A 21,532-nucleotide genomic window follows, 5' to 3' on the forward strand; every position below is an offset into this window, starting at 1 on the left:
TCTGTAATCTGAATTAATCTCCACTTTGTAAATGAAAGACATAAGATTCAGAGGTTAAATAACTGGTTCAAGATTATGCTGCAGTAAATGTCAAAGCCAGTTCTCCTAACTAAATGTAGTGATCCCCATGTTGTACCACACTGCCTGTGGTTCACAGGGGAGTTCCATGGAGGGAGTATGGAGGAGTCATTTTGATAGTATGTGCTACCTATCATAAGAACTAAGAAAGAGGCAGAGAAGGGTGGTTTCTCTAAGAAAACAATTGCAGTAAGAAAAAAATGTACTTCCTTTTTATGAAAATATTTCCTCTATTCAAGTAATACCAAATAATTTGTTTTGCTTAGTAACTTTGATATGGTTTCTTGAGAAATTTTCAAGATCAGTGGGTAAAACCTGGTATTCTCTTAAAGCTTGCTTCTGCTCTGTGAAAGGACTCTGTCAGCAATCCAGCATGAGGGCTGTGCTAACAAAATTCCAACTTTTCTGTGGGATGATCCAAAAACAGCAAACAGAAGGCATTACATTTCTTAACAGTCACAAGTGCGTGCATGCATGCTATGCCATTCCTGTCATTCACTGCTTTTTGGTGTGCATAGATTAAAGTTGGAATACTTTGATTTGCAGACTAATATGTTCTATGGAGAACTTTTTTCACACAGGAAATAAAAAAGCAGAGTCGCTTAAGAGCATGTGAGTTCTGTGCACTCTGCCCTTCATCTATATAGCTCTCAACTGACTGTATGTATTTAGTCTGATTTTTAGAACATTTTCCTTGCCTTGGTGACTTCATGTGTCTTAAGACATTTGCTGGCCTAACATACTGAGTTGTTTCTCTTGCTCATTTCAAAGGCAGGTTTACACAAGTGCTCTAATGGAAAACAGAGACTATGAATTGTGTATGTGTGTGTGTGTGTGTGTAGTTATGTTAAGAAGAGGTGTAGCTCAGTGGGTTAAGTAGTATCTCATCTTGTCCTTTTCATAATCCTATCTCAGTCACCTTAGTGACAAACTCAAAAGTCTAACAATACCAGTTGTTTAAGGACTTGCTTAAAAAGTGTATCCCTGAATTAAAGAAAAACACGTGTGTAAAAATCAAGCATCATTCTGTTTACCTTGAGCTTCCCTAGGTCATCGTCACTTTCATACTGAAGCTTCACTGGAATACCTTGGAGCAAAGCACGTCTAATGTTGCATGAGGGATGGACTTTATTCTGTAGAGAATATGCTGTATCCTCCAGCATTTCCAGCCATGTTAATAGAATGGCAATGTGTGGGAAAGAGAGGTAGGTGACAACACATAACATGCACTCAAAGTGTCTTCCTTTCTTCTTTAAATTACAGCAAATTCAGTAAAGCTAGAAATGCAGAGTGATGAAGAGTGTGACAGGAAACCCCTGAGCCGCGAAGATGAGATCAGGGGCCATGATGAGGGTAGCAGCCTAGAAGAACCCCTAATTGAAAGCAGCGAGGTGGCAGACAACAGGAAAGTCCAGGAGCTTCAAGGCGAGGGAGGAATCCGGCTTCCGAATGGTAAACTGAAATGTGACGTCTGTGGCATGGTTTGCATTGGGCCCAATGTGCTTATGGTACATAAAAGGAGTCACACTGGTAAGCAGCTGAAAGAATAACCTGATGACTGCCTGTGACATCTGATGTTGATATTACCTGACATCTATTCTCTTTCCTTTTTATTCAGGGGTGGCAATGGTGAAACTCCTTTTTCAGAATTCTGCTAGTATTGGATTGCTGAAAAGCAGCAAGTAGCCTGGGTCTTGACTTCCAGCCTTCAGATCTGAATAGCATTTCAAAAAGAAGTTTGGGATTCAGTTTCCACAGTTCTTAATATAGCAATAATATGATGAGGGTTCAAAAGGTATAGGAGAATTTCATTGTGTAACTTGATCTTTTTGTACTCCTATACATATTTTACCATACCCATGGGCAGAGAATAGAATTTGCTAGCTAAACGTTTATCCTATAATGTGGTCCTCATGCATTTATATAACAGTGGATCATTTTCACCTTATCTAATTAACTTCTTGAAATACAATTTTCAATCAGTCTTTGCCTTCCATGGATCTGTGTAGGAGGCAGATACTTATTTTCCCCAGTTCCAGGATGTCACCCTTTTCCTGTAATTTTTAACTATAACTCCTGCAAGGAGATAACATAGAGTAGAATGTTAACAATGGGTGGTAGAAATGTGTAATCATAGAATGAGGTGAGGAAAAGGACCTCAGATTAATATACTTTTAGACATCTGAGTAACGTGAAAAACCAACTCAGTGAGACTCAAGGCCTTATTTAAATCTCTTTAAATCCTTTGGTAAAAGATTTAAGTTCTTTTTGATGTAAACGCAAGAAATGATACTGTGATAAGGTAGGTGGATCGTTGACTCTTAAAAAGTTTCAAATTCATATGAAATTTGATTTAAAGGTAATGATAGCTTTAACTACAATTCAGAGAGGTATTATAGAGCAAAATAGTAATGTCATACCCTCAGAATTTAAAAATATGATGCTCTTTTGGAAGAGGGATAAATCATAGTAAAGACATTGATTTAAAACACTTCTAAGTAATCAGTTTAGTAAGTAGATGCTTAAAACACGAGAGAGCCTGGAAACATTGACGTCTTCTTAGTCCAAACTTCTCATTTACTCATGAAGAAAATGAAGCCCAAAACAGTTAAGTGACTTATCCATCATCCCTTATGTAGTTAAGAGCATTTTGAGGCTAGACTCAGTGTTTCCTGATGTCCAAAGTGGTTTTGTTCAAATATTCTGTGCTTCGTATATCAGTACTCTAAGGCTGATAGTTTCATTATCGTGAAAAACTACACATTAGAATCACTGTTACCTTAATTGAAATCATCAACTTCAGGGCCTACACTCTTATCCAATCATACAGTCAGTTACATTTTTACTTTTTGTTTTGAGTTTCCTTTTTAAATAGCATCATATTTTAAAAATATTTTTTAGAATTTATAGTAATATTTGTATTACTAGTAAAGATGATTTTTCTTTTAATTGTTGGAAATGTCTCATGGAGAAAATTAAAAGATCAAGCTAAGTATGATGTTCAGTAAGAAGAAAAGAAAAAGACTCTAAAATATGAGTCTACTTTGTTTCTATGCTCATGAAGTTATTCTAACTGCAGTTCTAAAAGAAGAGATCCATAAAGTTATGATATACCCGTCATCTCAGAGAGATTATATTGAGGGAGATAACACACTTTGGGATGTCTCCGTCTCACACCTAGCAAAGTAGAAACTAAATAAAATTAGTAGAATGACTTTACAGTTGAATTGCAAATAGTATTCATTTTAAGGCTGAAAAATATATTTAAAAAATTTTTGTAACATTTTTAATAAACCTTTTTTGGTCTGAGTTAAGAACATTAAAAAAATGAGTGTACTCTTGAAAATTTAGGTTAACTGATGTTTCAGTGTATCTACAGTGACTTTCAGCAGGATTTTTGGTTTATATGCAGAAATAATTACCCACCTACTGTACTGTCCACTCAATATTTGCCATAAAGTAGAGTTGCTGCTGCTGCTGCTGGTGCTAAGTTGCTTTAGTCGTGTCCGACTCTGTGCGACCCCATGGACCATAGCCTACCAGACTCCTCTGTCTGTGGGATTTTCCAGGCAAGAATACTGGAGTGGGTTGCCATTTCCTTCTCCAGGAGATCTGCCTGACCCAGGGATTGAACCCGCGTCTCCTTTATTGTAGGCAGACGCTTTACCATCCGAGCCACCAGGAAACTATTTCTAAATAGTTACATAGATTTCCATGAGTCCTGGGAATATAGGATTCACTCAGCTGGTAAAGACAAGGAAAATAGACTAAACAGACTTTTAAAAAATATTCTTAGGACTCTATGAATTTTTAATATTAATAAATATTTATTAGAGTATTGGGAAATTTTTACACTTTTCTCAGATCTGGGTGGTTTTTTGTTAAAAGTTACTAACAATTCATGGAGGTGCTTGGGCTACCTGCCACACATTGTTAACCATGAAATTGTGATGTGTCTTTAAATGAGCCATTTTTATGTGTATTTCTGATGACCCAGTTTATGTCTTAGTGGGTCATGACATTTTCAATTCCATTTTAGCACTGTGAGAATAGAAAGTCTATTTGTGTTTCTTTAGATTGGCAAAAAATGAAGTTGAAATATAGACATTAAGCAAATGTTTCCTCCTTAATTTGATGAACTATCTTCATTTTACAACTTCCCCCTTTCACCAACTATTTATAGCTTGCTAGTATAAAAGACACTGTCTTCAATCCTTAAATCCCTTTGAGAAACATAGGCTTCTGTGTTTTTAGCTCACAGAATGTCTAATATAAAAGTGATAGTGGAAAAAATACACAATCACCCAGTTTATTCAAATGACATGGAGTATCAGCTCTAATTCACTTCTTTTTCTTCCTCTTTCATGCTCTACTAAAGTGTCAATTCCAGTGCCTTATTGATGGCTTGGTGTTACCTCTTTGGTATTGCTACTTTAGTAGGTGATCAGGTAATATTGTCATCGGATACTCCAGGCACTCTTCACTGGGAATTGAAGTGAGAAGAAAAGAAGTAGGGGTAGTAAATCAATTCATGCATGAACACAAATTGATACAAACAATATAAATATAGAATATTCTTAATTTTGCCTCCCTTTGAGGTAGAGTACTCTCATCTTTGTAACTTAAGTTTTCAACACCATATTTTGTCCATTGCAGCTTTGTGGAACCATTCTCTTACTCCAAGGCCCTCACTACACATAGTTGGGATTTTTCGTATTTGTAGGTGGTGGTTCCAGCCAACACAGGCATACCCTCTGCCTTTGATTCACCAAAGTAAACTGATGCATGTATATTTGCATTTCAATTGAATAAACTCAGATCTAGAAATGTGTTTATGAAAATACACAAAATATTGAAATATAATTTATTCCATTATAAGAATAGTAGATAACTTCATTCAATGAATAAAAATGGCCCTTGACTAGATGAGTAGATTGATTTTAAAAAAAGAAACAGATTTAGGATGGAAATGAACAACAATGTGGCTACATGACTACATCTTAATTGTTCTCCTGAATCCAGAGTTCTCAATCCAGACTTCGGTGCCCACCCATCGGAAGATTATCACAGATACAATAGCCTACCTAATGTTTTTGAATTGAATTTACTCTATAGTGTTAATGATGTGTTTAGTAAGTTTGTAAATTTCTCCTGAAAGTTGTTTTTGTTTACTTGTGAAGAATGTGATTAATATATATATTTTAGACAATATGTAATGTTTAATATATATTTAAACCAACTTGAAAAGGACCAACTGATTCAGTGTATGTATTAAAAGAAAATCAAATTATTAAAAAATAACTGAGATGTATTGTTTCAAGTTACACAGACAATACAGTTAGTCAATTGAACCTTTCAGTTAATTATCAGATAATTTTACACATAAGATGTAAGCCAGGAGAATCATTATTTCTCAAAGCTTCATTTGCTTGAAATCAAAGTGCATTATTGCCATAGTCTCTTTCCTCTTACCAAAAATGGGCTCATGACCATTACCTTCCTCATGCCTCTTTCTTCCCTTCCCATGGCCATGGGAACAGAATTAGCAAACGCCTGCTCACTAAGACTTACTCAGCAACAGGGCAATGTTTCTGGCTATAATTAGACATTTCTCCTACCCCTTTAAGATGATCATATAAATACAGAAATAATTCTTATTAAAAATATTTGAGGATATCTGGAGTATTTTGTAAATGTAACAACTAAATTACCTTGTCATTAGTCTCATAATTAAGTGAATTAACAGTTATTTTTAAAAAGTGATCCTTACTGTTATTTTTCAGATTAGCATTATTTTGAATGATGAATTCAGTAACCTAAATTAGGGATTTTAAAATATTTCAACTCAAAGATTGTAGGAGGCTTAAATAAAATCAAATTTAGTATTCTACCAGGAGTATGTTCCCAAGGCAAATATGATTTCAGGTATTTTTGTTCAAAATATTAATTTGTTTTAAAGTTATTGAGTACTAATTTGTTATTGCCTGGGAAACCTTAGATTTCAAAAGTTAAATCAAATATATTTATTAAAATATGTAATTTGCATTTGCTATTTTTTTACTCTCTAAAAAGTTAATCTCAATAATAGAATCCTCTTTCCTTCTTATTACTAATTCCATGACATGAGTGGGGAGTAGAATATTCTGATTTTAAAAACCTTTAGGCTGTTATTCCATTGAAAAAAGTCAAAGAATTAAGTTTTATATGTGTGTATGTCTGTGTGTATAAAATTTAAAAAACAATTTACCAAAATTAGATTTATGTTTAAACTTTAATTATTTTATAAGATATCATATGAAAGGTTTTAGGTTAAATGTCTCCATTTTAACCTGCATTTAGTGCTAATTTTTCAGTTTTACCAAATGAATCAAAGAAATTAAACTAGATAAAATTTAAGGTAACTTTAACATTGTGGATAATTCTTTTTCAACCATCAATATAGGGACTTTTTTTAAACTTACATCATAAGATGTCCAAAGAAAAAACCTAAAATTTTGCTACCCACACACACACAGGTTACTTTTTTTTTTTTTAATATATCTCATTACATTCCAGAATGAGCAAGAATTACAGAATTTAAGATACATCTGATCTGTCAGTTTTTCTTTAGGCTTTATAATCTATATGATAGAATGCAGTGGGAACTGCTAGAAGGTGACCATAGTTTATTTTATTTATCCCTCCTAGCTTTCTTTAATAAAAAGAATCATTGAGTTTGTATTATTTGAAAGTCCTCCCCCAAATATATTGTAGTTTCATTATTCACGGTTATTATGAATGTTTCAGCTAGGGATAAGAAACTTGACAATTCAGTGTAAAGTTTTTTGAGAACTATTAAAATTATAGTCATTATCTAACCTCAAGTACAGACATGGTCTAGTTCAACCAAAAGGGAATTGTTTTTTAATTTAATTCTTATTCTAGTGTTGAGTTTTAACATATTTGTGTTATTTATATATTTATGATTTTATGTCTATCCTAAGATAGACATATTTAAAGGGAGTAGTTCATGACGGTTTGGTGATGTTATTAGTTTGGTCCTACCTGCCAGCTTCACACCCTCACCAAACTACCTGTTTTTACCTTTGATGACTCTGTTGACAGTCAGTTGATGGCTATCGGTTGACAGACAACCAATAATTCTGGCTTAAACAATTTTAGAGCAATATCAGTAATAGTAGAAAATGTTCCCATCAAATAAATTATTTTCACAAGAAAAAGAGAATATATGTACGGGAAATATCTGGACGAATAATTTTCTTTGGATTTTCTCTGATTGTATCAGGAAATTTCGCCACAGGTTTTATTGTTAGTGACTGGGTAAATCGATAGACCTAAGCTCTATTTTGAGATTTTTGTGGTAATGAGCTTTGTAACCCAGTTCATTCATTGAATCTCTTTGGCCCCCTGATAAGAAAATGATCAGCTAGAGAGTTAGACTATAGGTCCTTTTCAGCTCAAAGTTTCTGTCATTTTTTTTTTTTTTGAGAGATAATAACATGGTACAATAAAGAGAGCAAGATTTTTGCAGTCAGATTGACCAAGAGTCATGATCAGCTCCAGTACTTGTTATCTGTGACTATAATCAGATGCTTTGATATTTGAACTTCCATTTGTTTATTTGTAAATTGAAGTTATTAATGCAAAATTAGTAATGCCATCCTGTGGTTTGAAATACTGTATGTAAAAAACCCTGTAACCAGTTAATTGATGGCGCCTAGTTGTTCAACCAGTGGCCAATGTTCTGATCGTTGTTCTTTCCAGTCAGTGACAAGAATCTTGTAAAATTTATATGAAGAAAGGAAATGGCACTTGGCCTAAAGTTTGGGACTTTGGTATTAGCAAAGCAAATTCGAGGAAGATAAAGGTTTAGAGGACATAGGAGAGAGATGGACATTCTCAGCACAGAAAACTGGCTCTGGTTAACATTGTAGATCCAATTAGTCACTGGCACATAACCTACTTGATCTTCCCCACCTCTTTACCCTTCTGCAGGTGAACGTCCCTTTCATTGTAACCAGTGTGGAGCTTCTTTTACTCAGAAGGGCAACCTTCTGAGACACATAAAGTTACACTCTGGAGAGAAGCCGTTCAAATGTCCTTTCTGTAGCTATGCCTGTAGAAGAAGGGACGCCCTCACAGGACACCTCAGGACCCACTCCGGTAAGTGCCGCCAGCTCTTTAAGAAGAAAACTAGAATGTGGGAATTCAGAAGTGTGCTATAGAATAATTCAAAGTAACTTATAGCTTTGGTACATAGCTGAGAATGAAGTAGATGATTTCTTTTTTATACATTGAATAACTGACAGATTTTGCAGGATGCATTTGGCCCTTCTTTTTTAGATTTATAGACTTGGCAGAAAGGAGTACTGTCAACTGAAAAGTTTTAAGACAGTGATGAAAACAGCTGTTACATAAATTTTCTATAATTTTTAAATTTTATAGTTATTAATGAAGTAATTGTGGTAAATCCAGAATAATGGAAAACCCAGTAAAAAAATATAGTTACATGTTGATGTTAGCATAGAGGAGAGGAAAGCTGTGATTTTTTTGACTGATAGAGTACCTGGGCTGGGACTTCAAGGGTTGTCAAATATAACTATTTTAAACTTAAAAATATTATGTTCATTAGAAAATTGGCTGTGAGGGTATTTTATATTTCATTTTAACTCTCCTTGTTTCTTTAATTTTCAAACTATAGTCATTGGATGCTCTCTCAAACTTTTCTCTGCTTCATAAATCATCATTAGAAAAATCTAGACTGTTTGGTTTTTTTAAATGCCAGAATATAGTACATAAAAGCAAAAGAATGATTAGAAATCTGAATGAATTTCATTTGACTTTTAGCATGAATTACCATAACCAAGAAGTTAAAGGTGGAAAATTAATATAGAATACTCTCAAGTCAGTTTTATATGCTCCTTCTGTTCATAATGACATATTAAAATTTAATTTTAATATGAAGATATCATGAAAGTGATATTTTCATCTACATTGACAAATTGACAGAGTATTGTGGGTTGTGAGGTAATGCTTGTATTATCTTTCTTTACATTTTACCTGGTAATCCTTAATTTACCCAGTTTTTTTAACATGAATGTGAAATATGTAAAACTATTCTAGACATCAACTTGATTAAAAAATAAAATTGATGAAATATTAAAATACTTTAAGTATATGCTTTATACTCTTCCCTGACTTAAGGCAGTTTCCAACCATGACACATTATATTTTATTTAGAAATTTTGCTGTGAAAATTATATATTAAAGTGGTATTGTTTTATTATAAGAAGTATTCTTTACTGAAAGATACTTTTAAGACCTGACAGTTATTTCCTTTAGCTGGCCATGAGCTCTGGCTTATTAAAGTATTAGTCAGTTAACCAAGGATTATATTAATACAAAACATAGCTTTCCATGGGAATGAAGTTGAGGCAAAAATATAGCTGTAAGCATGTATTTCACTCTTTACAAAATTTACAAAATTGTGTTGTTTTAAGTATCATGGTTTGATGTATACATTTACTCTACCTGGTGATTGCTAGATTGCTTCTAGAAGGTTCATTGTCTGGTGACACCTCCAGAAGGCATTTAACCTTCATCTCAATTTCTGTTTTCTTGATTTCTTTTTTGCTCTTTTAAGAGGTTTATCCCTGTGGGTAGTGTCTAAGAAGTCAAGACACCTTGGTTTTTGTATTAGACTGAGCTGGGCAGCTACACTCAGTTTCTTTACACATATTAGGCATGGCTCATCTAGGGTCTCCTATTTGATGTCTAGTGGAGTGAGGGGAGGGAAGGATGGTGCTCAGAAGTAAGCCCCTTACATTGGCTTTGGCGTGGCCAGACACCATAATTTATGTGGTTCAATATAATTATAAAGTTTATGTTCATAGAGCAAAGCTGTTACTAAGAAACTGTAATTTTTTATTTTTGGCTGTTCTGTATGGCTTGCAAGATCTTAGTTCCTTTACCAGGGATCAAACCTGTGACCCTGCAGTGAAAATATGGAGCCCTAACCACTTCACAGCTAGGGTATTCTCTATGAAACTGTAAATTTTATAAATAAATACTTTGCTACTTTGAGGTTCAAAAAAAAGATATAAGTCTATAATTGCCATTATGATTTTGCAATTTGGTATACTAAGTTATGGCTTTTGCAGATATATAAATAGATATGCTCAAATTAAAGGGGAGTTTAACAGAGAGATGAAAGGGACAAATTGGTGTCAGCCACCTACTGCTTCATTAAGGTGTGATATTAGCTCAGACATACTTTGAATTTGAAATACTAGCCGTCACCAATGCTGTTCATAATAGATGAAGCATAAAACATAGCTGCCAAAGTCCATGCTTCTCTTAACTGATCAGAAAGGTCAAGTTGACCGTTATACCTTTCTTCATCCACTGCTGATTCCATCTTCCCCTTACTTTCACCCTCCTTTTAGCACCTGGGCTGTCCAAGGTTCCTTGATGGGTGATCCACAGCCTAATTCCTAAACGTTATGATTATTTGGGGAGCTTTTCTTCCTTGGATTACTATAGCTTTTCAATAACCAGAATTACTGGACAAGTTTTTGTTAGAGATGTCCCAGTAAATCTGCTGAGTTTCTAACTTAGTTGTCCTTGCCCATATCGTATAGCAACAACCCCAAATCATTTTGGTAATCTGGAAAATTTACCAGCCAATAGCGTACTTCTCTTTCTGTTAATTCAGCAGCTTGAAATGTCCCATATAGGCAGAGAGTAGTCTCAGCTTTCAATAAAATAGTAACAGAACTCTGATCCCTGGTGGAAACTTTTGGGCATTGAGATCCCCAAAACCAGCAATCCCAAGGTTTCAGCACAGGAAGCAAAAACCCTTTAAATGGGTTATTTGATGTATTGTGGCCACTACTACCTCTTTGTAATCAAACTTATGCTCTGTGGCAATGGGGGTGATAGATGACTTTAGGCATTTATCATGTCCTGTAGAACATACTCAAACTTCTCCTAGCTAGCAGCCATACATAAACCATGCCACTTGTGGGCCAGTATACTCCATTTGGCCAAATGATTCTGGATAATGTGGCATGAGACATGGCTAGTGAAATGTGGAAATGGTTTGGGGCCATTGCTATATTTCCTTTGCCTTGAAAAGAATTTCCTGCTTAAAGTCAATATTTTAAGTAATACTGTAGTGGTTGTTAAAGGCATTCTGTTACATGCAGGTGAGGAGGAACATACAAAAGCACCAAAGGAAGGGGCGGGGGTGGGGGGGTAAATCTATATCCTGAATATGTATCAATTCCTATGAGAATAAATTTCTCCCTCCTTCAGGTGGAAAGAAGTTCATTGTAATCCGCCAGTCACTAATCAACGGTTGATCCCCTTGGAGAACAGTGCCATATCAGGGTCCTGGCATTGGAAGTTGGTGGATCAGCAGTTGTGGTAGTTAAATTAGTCACAGAGTGGGGGAAATCTATGTTGTCGAAGTGTGTAGAGTTTCCATCATTGCCCCTCTTTTCACTTTGTATGTGGGCCACTTAAGCAGGCACTAGGGTAGCTAGGTAAAGAATCTGATAGCCATCGTATAGATTATCTGATTGTTTTGAGTCACCCATCACATAATCTTTTCCAGACTACTCAGAGCCTCCTCCACAATGGATGCCTTCTGGAGGGAATTCATGTAAGATACCATATTGTCACACTTTGTACCAGTTCTGAGAGGCATATATGCATAACTCTGCCCTAAACCTTCTATCTCCAGTCTTCCAGTCTTGTTTTTCCAAGTGCTCAACCATATGGCCATGCCATCTATCATTTCCTCATCTATCTTTTCTTACATGCAAACTGCACAGCTGGGGGGGTTATCTTTTCACCACTAGGATTTAGAGGGAGCCCTCTTCATTGGGCCTCTAGTACAATAGTTGCAGCTAGTACCAAATGCCATGCAGTCCATTCACAGGTTGGTTCATGCAGTTTTATCCTATGTTAATTGGTCATTGAGAAGATCCCATGAGGCCTGATTGTGAGAGATTGTGAAGCAGTAGTGGCAGGTATCAGAGACACGTGAGCTACTTGCTCATGAATTATATTCTTGGGCTTCCCAGACCTGTGTGGTCCATTTCATTTAATAATGAAATGCTCTTGTGCACACCTTATTTTGTATATTGAATCAGATTAACACATAGTTCATTTTGTATAGTTTGAGCCACACAGTCATTTGGAGTTTCATGTCCTAATACTCAGTCTTAGCAAGAGTCTAATAGCAAATTAGGAGGCACTTTTCAAATGGCAGATCATTATTGAGACGATCACATATATTTCCTCCATTGGGGATCTACACTCCGATCCTGCAGCAGCAATTACATCACACACCATCTTTGCTTGACACAAGCATTTCCAAAAACCGTGGCATTGCTGGATCCTAGAGCCAGAGGTCTACATGGCAGCTTTCATTGCAGCAGAGGTATACTGCAGTCCCAGTATATACCTTTCTTGCCCCAGTCCGCTCTCAAGGTTGACAGCCTTGTGGATTATCGAATACGTGCATCAGAGCGGAATACCCAAACATGGTATATCTTGTTTCTGAAATTCAAAGAGGAGGCACCACATTTTCTGCCTCCTCCTTCATGATGAAAGGTACAAGGTACAGAAACTTATCATTTACTGTAGAGGCTCTGTTTCCACATGCCTGCATTGCTGGGCCCCTAAAATTTCACCAGTGCTGCAGGTGTCTAAACTTTTCATAGAGATCACCTCCTATCCTCCGGCATATATCTTAATGAGACATTTTAGTGTTTACTACTTCCTGCTCACCAAATCCAATTAGTATAATACCATGAAGGTAATGCCCTAGGTAGATGTTATGTGAGATGTCAAGATGAACAAGATTTCTTTGCCCTATATTATGGCAAAGAGAGGAGAGTTGACCTAGCCTTAGGGTAAGATGGTGAAAGTATGTTGTCTCTGCATTGTAAAGGCAAACTGCTTCTGATTATCTTTATTGATAAGGAATTACTTTTAAAAGAAATTAAGCTGGTAGTTCCATACATGGTGTCAGGGGCTATATTAATATGCTCCAACAAAGATACTATAGCTAAAACTGCTTCTGTATTTGCCATTCTAGTGTAACTAAATCTTCACTCATCCATGGAACCATCTAGGTCTTGCATTAGCCTGACAAACAGTTTAAATGGGTTTGTAGTAGGAATGACCACCCCAGCATCTTTCAGTTTTAGTTTACTGTCTTGGAAGAAGTGGCAGTTCTAGGGCTGTGGTCTCCAGTTTGGTAGCCACTGGCCATCTGTGGCTATTAAGCGCCTATACACATGGCTTTCCTGTGGCCCAGTGGTAAAGAATCCGCCTGCAATACAGGAGACACGGTTCAATTCCTGGGTTGGAAGGATCCCCTGGAGGAGGAAATGGCAACCCCTGTCCAGTATTCTTGCCAGGAAAATCCCCTGGACAGAGGAGCCCGGTGGGCTACAGTCCATAATGTCACAGAGAGTCCAATATGACTAAGAGGCTGAGCACACACATATGGTTAATACCATATGTTGAAATAGTATTTATTAAATATATTATGAAAATTAATTCCACCTTTTAAAAATATGGCTATTAGAAAATTTTAAATTATATATGTGATTCATTTTGCATTAGACAGCACTGTTCTTGTCTTTTTATAATAGCCCTCCTACCCTGGGTCAGGGAACCGATGTAAGGATTCTTTCCATTACTGAGTGCACTTATTCCTATGGTACTGTAAGATGGGCTCGGGTGAAGTCTCCATATATATCTTGGCCTCCGTAAGCTCCCACTTATGGGACTGGTGGGCCACAGTCATATTTTGGTTTCCAGGGATTAATGGCAATTCAGAGCTAATATAATACAACTGCCTTATAACCTGTGGAAGGATTTGTTATTATCCTTCTCCCAGTCCACAGTCACTGTCATAAATGGCCACAGGCGGTTCTGAAATGGCAATGAGGAAAATTCATAGCATACAGCTATGGCCAGGTTTCATGGACTCTGTCTCCACCTAAAATTATGTGACTCTGGATATGTGAATATACTTAGGCCTAGGCAGTGGATAAGAGATCATGAATCCCACTATGGTGACTGAAGTTGGATTTTTGCCCACAAGACCTAGCGTGTTTCTGCCCATGTAAGACAGCTAGCAGCTTGGTATTCTAAGTGTCTTTTTCATTCTTGGGGAATCTGAAACCCATTAGCCATTTCCATAGAACCCTGTGGCACAAAACACATTGATTTTCACCCCAACCTTGTGGCTTGTTAAGGTAATCTCACCTTCCTGAAATTAATTTCTACCACATAGCTTCTGCCATCTCAGAAGATCACAATAGATACCTTTAAATTAAGAAGCTCAGATCTGTTTGCAACATCTATCATTGTTCTCTCCAACCTAGAGAAGACAGTTACCAGGAAGCTTCTCAAGCATGCTGGTTATTTCCTCACCAGTGTAATTCTTTGGTGAAGGAAGTGTCCCACTGGCTCTTGTGGGGTATTGTTATTTATAATAGATCCTTTCCAATATTCTTACTTTCTTGAGATTTTGGAATTTTACTTTGCTATGCCAAGAACATTCTGCCATTTCAACATTTTTACTGTGTAAGCTATCATTGAATCAAAGGTTCAATTAACCAGTCACTCCCACCTGCTCAAGACAATAAAATACTAAATCCCAGATGAATGTTCTTATAGATAAATTGGCCTGATCTAACATTGTAGTTCACCTTCTTGATTTGAAATCCTTAGAATCAATCCATTCCCTTATATGCTAACTGGACTATTACTGATAAAAATTGGTAAAGATTTGCAGTTATTTCAGTGTATAAGGTTGTCGCCTCCTAGATATCCCTTGACTTTGGCTATATTAGGATCTAACTTGTCATGAGCCTTGGGATTGTGAATGGTAATAGAAATGAGTTCTGAAAAGAACTGCCATTCTCTGAACCAATTGGAAGTCCTCTTACTATATGAGAATGCTGATTTATGTGCGTGTCAGTTTCCTTGAATGGAATGGGAAGGGGTGAAGACAAATGTGTCTTCTGGCAAGTCAGGTTCTGTAGGGTTTTAGGAGTTCAACATTCTGAGCCTTAGTATTTCATCACCTGGTATCAACACATGTTTCACTCTTTCCCCATCATTACCCCATTATCAAGAACTAACGGTGGGCCTGTCTGGGGGTCCAGTGGTGAGGAATCTGCCTGCCAGTGCAGGAGTCACCAGTTTGATCCCTGGTCTGGGAAGATCTCACGTGCCATGGAGCAACTAAGCCTGTGTGCCACAACTGCTGAGCCCACATGCCCCAGAGCCAGTGCTCAGCAACAAGCGAAGCCACCACAAGGAGAAGCCCATGCACTGGAGCTAGAGAGTAGCCCCGCTTGCCACAACTAGAGAAGAGCAATGAGAATCCAGCACAGACAGTAAATTTGAAAATAAGTAAAGTTATTAAAAATAGATTTAGAAAAAGACCTAATAGTATTGGGTTTGCCCATTGTATTCAGTACGGCAATCCCATCACCCTTCAAATCAAATTCTGGAGTTTATCTTCAGCCTTATTTACCTGAGCCTTAAGTAAATAAGGAATGTTTTAAAGATAACAGAGAATTTTACTGTTTCACCTCCATTCGAACTTGAACATTCAGGACCTTCAATTTGTTCTTTCTCCTTCATATAATCCTCTGGGCTAACAGAAGTAGCCATATAACACTATAGTCTTCACACAGACACCTCTGCTGTCCGTTTAGCAAATAAAGACCACAGCTCCAAAAGTCTTCCTTTCATCTGCACTTCGTTCTGTGATACCATCAGTGATAATCTGAGTAATCAAGTTGCCAGCACATGCATAGAATTACTTGGATTTCACTAACTTCCTGTTAGGTGGCCCTCCTGTTCTCTTCAAGCATGAGAAACTCAATGTCAAAATGCCTTGTGGACTGTCTGAGGCCTTGGGCCACTCTTGCTTCCAATAACTAGCATCAGGGCCTTGATAGGAAAGCAATGAGACACTCAAACAGAGAAAATGCAGGAGACATTGACAAACCACTAAAATTTACAGGAGAATGAGTAGGCATAAAAGAAACCAACAAGGAACAGTTGAAATACTCTAAGGCTGCAGTATTAGGAAGCCATTAGCAATCCCATGTCTAAAGTGTGGGGGGGGGGTGTGTGTGTGTGTTTGCACTCTGTCTTGTCCGACTCTTTGTGACTCCATGGACTGCATCCTGCCAGGCTCCTCTGTCCGTAGAACTTTACAGGCAAGAATACTGGAGTGGCTTGCCATTTCCTCCTCCAGGAGATCTTCCCGACATCTCCTGTTGGGAAGGAGATGTATCCACAATACAGGGATCAAACCCACATGTATTGTCTCTCCTTCCTTAACAGGCAGATTGTTTACCAACTGCGCCACCTGGAAGAGGTCACTGAAATTAGGAAAGGGAGGAGTGCTTAAACTTACTAGTATAGGGTATTAAGTGTAATGTAATGATTTTAATTTGAATTTCAGTTTTTTATGAATAATATTATTAGTACAGCGTAACTTGCTTTCTCCTCCTCCATACCAACCCTTACTTTGGGTAATGAGTGCTCATTGTTTTATTTTCTTTAGTTAGCTGTTGTGTTCTAGGGTATTTATATTGCATCTTTGTTTCCTTTGTTTTAGGTTAGAACATTTTCCTTCCAGTAGATTGGTTAATAATGAGGTTGGTTTTGATGTGCACTTACATATTTCTATGACATTTTATATGTCGTAGAGAAATATGAGAAAACACTTAGAAAAATATCTGGGGTATAGTATCAGTGTCAGTTCAGTCGCTCAGTCGTGTCCGACTCTTTCCGACCCCATGGACTGCAGTATGCCAGGCTTCCCTGTCCATCACCAACTCCCGGAGCTTACTCAAATTCATGTTCATTGATATGGTGATGCCAGCCAACCATCTCATCCTCTGTCGTCCTCTTCTCCTCCTGCCTTCAATCATTCCCAGCATCAGGGTCTTTCCAAATGAGTCAGTTCTTCACTTCAGGTGGCCAAGGTATTGCAGTTTTGGCTTCAGCATTAGTCCTTTCAATGAATATTCAGGACTAATTTTCCTTTAGGTTGGATACATCCAATATAGTATACATTCAATAAATGTTAGCTCTTTTCTTTCTTCCTCTTTTTTTTAAAGCCATATAAGGTCCCATGCAAGCTGAAAGTTTCTATTTGGAATTTTCTTGCATACTCTAGAGACAGGGTTCCCAACCTCCATGATCTAATGCCTGATGATCTTAATAATAATAGAAATAAATTGCACAACAAGTGTTAACATGCTTGAATCATCCTGAAACCATACCCCACCCCCAGTTTGTAGAAAAAAGTGTCTTCCATAAAACCAGTCTCTGGTGCAAAAAGGTTGGGGACCACTGCTCTAGAGGCACAAGGCAGTGTTTTGACTTTGATTGTATAATCCTAATAGTTAGGTTATGACAGGTCATGTCTGGAATTTCTTAAACTCTCTATAGCGTTGTACAAGGCACATCCTATGGATTATTTGTTTAATTAAATCTTTTACCTGACAAAGCAAAACCAGGTAGTTTATCAGTTAAAAACAGTAAATCTAGCAATATGGGAAGCTTTCAATAAAAAGGCCAAGTCCTTTCCTTTCAGTGAGAAATTTGGTTTTGAAATTCCATGTAGTTTATCTGGCTTAAACCACACTCATAACACATCATCTCTAATTCCATCTTCAGTTTCTTTAAAAACTTGAAGACCTTGTGAAACAATCAGACTTCTATTAAATTTATCAGATTTTTGTCACTAATTTTTAAGATTTCCTTTGCCTTCCTCCAATTTATCAGCATTATTTTCAACTCATTTTTATTGAATCTTTCCAGAGTGGTAAAATTAGCTTTTATAGAAATAACTTTGTTTCTGTACTTACTTTATTAGAATATGTGTATTTGGTTAATTTATTTAATTATAGTAATAGGTACAGCTGGCATAAATAAATTTGGATGGAATCATAACGGACTCGGTGTAAGTATCCAGTTCAACCACCAGAAGCGTCTATGTGGGCATCCCAAAGAGCAGCCTGTGAGCACCAGCATTTCAGCGTTTTTCAAAGCATTGGAGAGGCAGAAAAGCTTCTCGTTAATATTGTTCCTAGTTTACAGGTGAGGAGACTGAGGCACAGAGAAGTCACACAGGCAGAGCCTGGATTCAAACCAAGGCAGGCAAACTCCCAAATCTGTCCTCCATGCTACGGCATAAATGATACAGCCCCATATGTTTATGTTATCCTCTGTCTTGCTGAACTCTGGGCTTCCCTTGTGGCTCAGCTGGTAAAGAATTCGCCTGCAATGCGGGAGACCTGGGTTCGATCTCTGGGTTGGGAAGATCCCCTGGATAAGGGAAAGGCTACCCACTCTAGTATTCTGGGCTGGAGAATTCCATGGACTGTACAGTCCATGGGGTCGCAAAGAGTTGGATGCAACTGAACAACTTTCACTCACTCACTCACTGCTGAACTCTATAAAATTAACTCCAAGTGATGAATTGAATGCTATCTGGAAGTCAAAAAGTCAAGACATCTGGGTTTAAGAACAGGCTTATTGCAAATTAGCTGTGTGACTTTGTCACATCACTGAATTTAATCTTTAATCTCCCTGTGCTGCTCATATTATATAATCCGTTATCTTTTCTCCTGGGGTTTTGCTGCTCATTAGTCACTGAGACCAAACTTTATGTTTGTTTGCTGTTGTTTGTTTTAACTTTCAAAATAGATTTGCATAAAATGGAAGAGGTCTTAAAAGATTTTCAGATGACCTGCATAGGACCAGCATCACTTCTCTGCAACAATCTGCTAACATAAATCTCAGAGAAAACCTTGATATAGAGAGTTTCTGATTTTGCATTCTAATTCCAGATATAGTTTGTTCACATAAAGTGCATTTCTTTTTAAAGAATATTTTTGAAAAAGCCCTCTCTGTGTTGCTGAATAGCAGTAGAAGTGTAAAACAGTGTTGAATTTTCCCTCCTTCTCTTTTACCAGTTAGTACCTGAATGAAATTTTTCTCACTGGAATGAAAGATGGGCTTAAGTGTACAAAGCCCTGATTACTTGATTTGATTGCTTGTTTTAAATTTTGATTAGTCATTGATAACGTTTTTTAATTTTGAAAGGATGCCCAATTTTATAAATGATTAATAAATCTGGGCTCCTTAAAGAGCACAAATATTTTGGTAGTATTTTCCAGTATTTGACATGGAAAAGTTTGTTTTCTAACAATAATTTTTAATCAGTATAATATTATTTCTGGAAATAGATTGATATGATCATCTTTTCTCAGGAGTAGATAATTCCTGTTAAAAACTCCTAGATTTTATTCCCAACTTCTTAAGATAATAATGGGAGAAATCAGAACTTTTCTTATATTTGTTATGGCAGTGCTATATTTCATTTCTAAAATATTGTCCGTTCAGGGGGAAAAAAGTGAAATAATGCAATCTAAGTTTTGTCTGTGCAACAATTATCAGTGTTTATTTCTTTGTTTTTTAAAACTATTTTCATTTATTATGGTGTAGAGCTATTCTACTGGTCTTGATACTGGGTATTTCACTAGAATTGCTTTATTTTATGGCAGTATGTTGGCAAAATGTAAACTTTACCCACTAACCTTAGATTTACCACACAAATCACCTACTTTTCTTTACATAAGTTTATAATGTAGTATTTCTGTCAGTTTTTAGTGACAAATCAGAGAATCAGTGCTCCTGCTACAAAAAATTATTTTATTAGTTTTGTCTATTAGATTTTTAGTTTAGCAAGTGATTATAGTCCTTTTGTTCTTAGAAATTTGATTAGTGTGCTTCATACATTATGTACTACTTCTTTTAATTGTCTTTATTTACTCAGTACACTGGGGAAATAGTGTTTCAATTAAGCCCTGGATCCCTATTAATCAAAACAATACTTACCATACTTATTTTTTAAATCAAGGAGGAATGAAAGGTGCATATATTTTCCTAATTAGGAAATATAATAGTACTTCAGGTATATTTCTCATGTACATTAATACAGTGCTCAAATTAAATATTTAAAACGTAATAGAAGAGTATGTGTTTTTAATGTATGGAAGCTTATGTAATATATATGCTTTATAAATTCCTTTGTATAAATTGTAAAGAGAAAAAAGTAAGTAAGAATGCCTTTTTCACGGTCTCAAATGTTTTTATGCCATATCTAAAATTTAGTTTTGGCCATGGAATTATACTGGGCTTTATTGTTGTTTAGTCGCTAAGTCACATCAGACTGTTTTGCAACCCCATGGTCTGTAGCCCACCAGACTTCTCTGTCCAAAGGATTTCTAAGACAAGAATACTGGAGTGGGTTGCCGTTTACTTCATCAGGGGATCTTCCTGACCCAGGCATCAGACCTGGGTCTCCTGCATTGGCAGGTAGATTCTTTAGCACTGAGCCACGAGGAAAGCCTATACTACACTTACATTCTTACCAAAAAAAAAAAAAATCATTGCTAAAAAGGGAATCTTTTCATTTGAAAATGAAAAATCCTAATATCCCAAGGAAGCGTATTCATTGTCTCTTGTTCCTTGTTTATTGTAACCTTGAAGTATTGTTCAGAGATATATAAATAAAATATCCTCGAGTAAGCAGAGAAGTGTAGGATTTTTTTTTCTGATTTTAGCTTTCAATTAAATTAGTTTTCAATTAAATAGTATTTATTATATAATTACTTGAATATATCACCTAAAAATAAATACTTTGTAAAGTTAGTTTATGTGATATATCTATAGCATATAACCCTAGAGTAAGAGCTATGTGAGGAAGCTTCCAGCGTCACAGTCTTTTGACTTAGGATCATCTGGGCTTCCCAGGTAGTGCTAGTGGTTAGGAATCCACCTGCCAATGCAGGAGACACAGGAGATGCGGGTTCGATCCAGTGTCACAGTCTTTAGACTTAGGATCAAAAGCCTACATTATTCTGTGCAGATGCCTACTTTATTTCCAAAACACCTCAGTTACGTTGATTTTCACAACACAGTTTTGTAATCTATTCAATGTTTGACAAATTTTGCTTAAGAAGTTTGTTCTTTATATCTGATTGTCAGGTTAAAGCTATTTTGTCCTATAAAAAGCAACTGGACCAGATGTAACATATAAGAATCCATCTCTTAAAACAATAGCATCCATCATTTTTAGTTGTTTTAGATAAGGACTGTTTCCCTGCTTTTGAATATATTTGGATATTCACATTCAGTTCAGTTCAGTCGCTCAGTCGTGTCCGACTCTTTGCAACCCCATGAACCGCAGCACGCCAGGCCTCCCTGTCCATCACCAACTCCCGGAGTCCACCCAAACCCATGTCCATTGTGTCGGTGATGTCATCCAACCATCTCATCCTCTGTCGTCCCCTTCTCCTCCTGCCTTCAATCTTTCCCAGCATCAGGGTCT

At 36.6% G+C, this 21,532-nt stretch overlaps 1 protein-coding gene across 12 annotated transcripts in view; it reads left to right on the plus strand.

The window, feature by feature from the left end:
- IKZF2 (IKAROS family zinc finger 2) overlaps nt 1-21,532 on the plus strand; it is a 174,362-nt gene that overhangs the window by 107,321 nt on the left and 45,509 nt on the right. For 11 of the 12 annotated variants that reach the window (XM_043445260.1, XM_043445259.1, XM_043445258.1 and 8 more), the window contains 2 exons: nt 1,342-1,608; nt 8,074-8,241. In XM_043445260.1, the coding sequence (XP_043301195.1) occupies nt 1,342-1,608; nt 8,074-8,241 (435 nt within the window). The remainder of the gene's footprint in view (nt 1-1,341; nt 1,609-8,073; nt 8,242-21,532) is intronic. The other variant, XM_043445262.1, reaches the window with a different exon arrangement.

Source organism: Cervus canadensis, chromosome 24 (assembly GCF_019320065.1).
Source record: "Cervus canadensis isolate Bull #8, Minnesota chromosome 24, ASM1932006v1, whole genome shotgun sequence".
In the NCBI taxonomy this organism is placed as follows: Eukaryota; Metazoa; Chordata; class Mammalia; order Artiodactyla; family Cervidae; genus Cervus; species Cervus canadensis.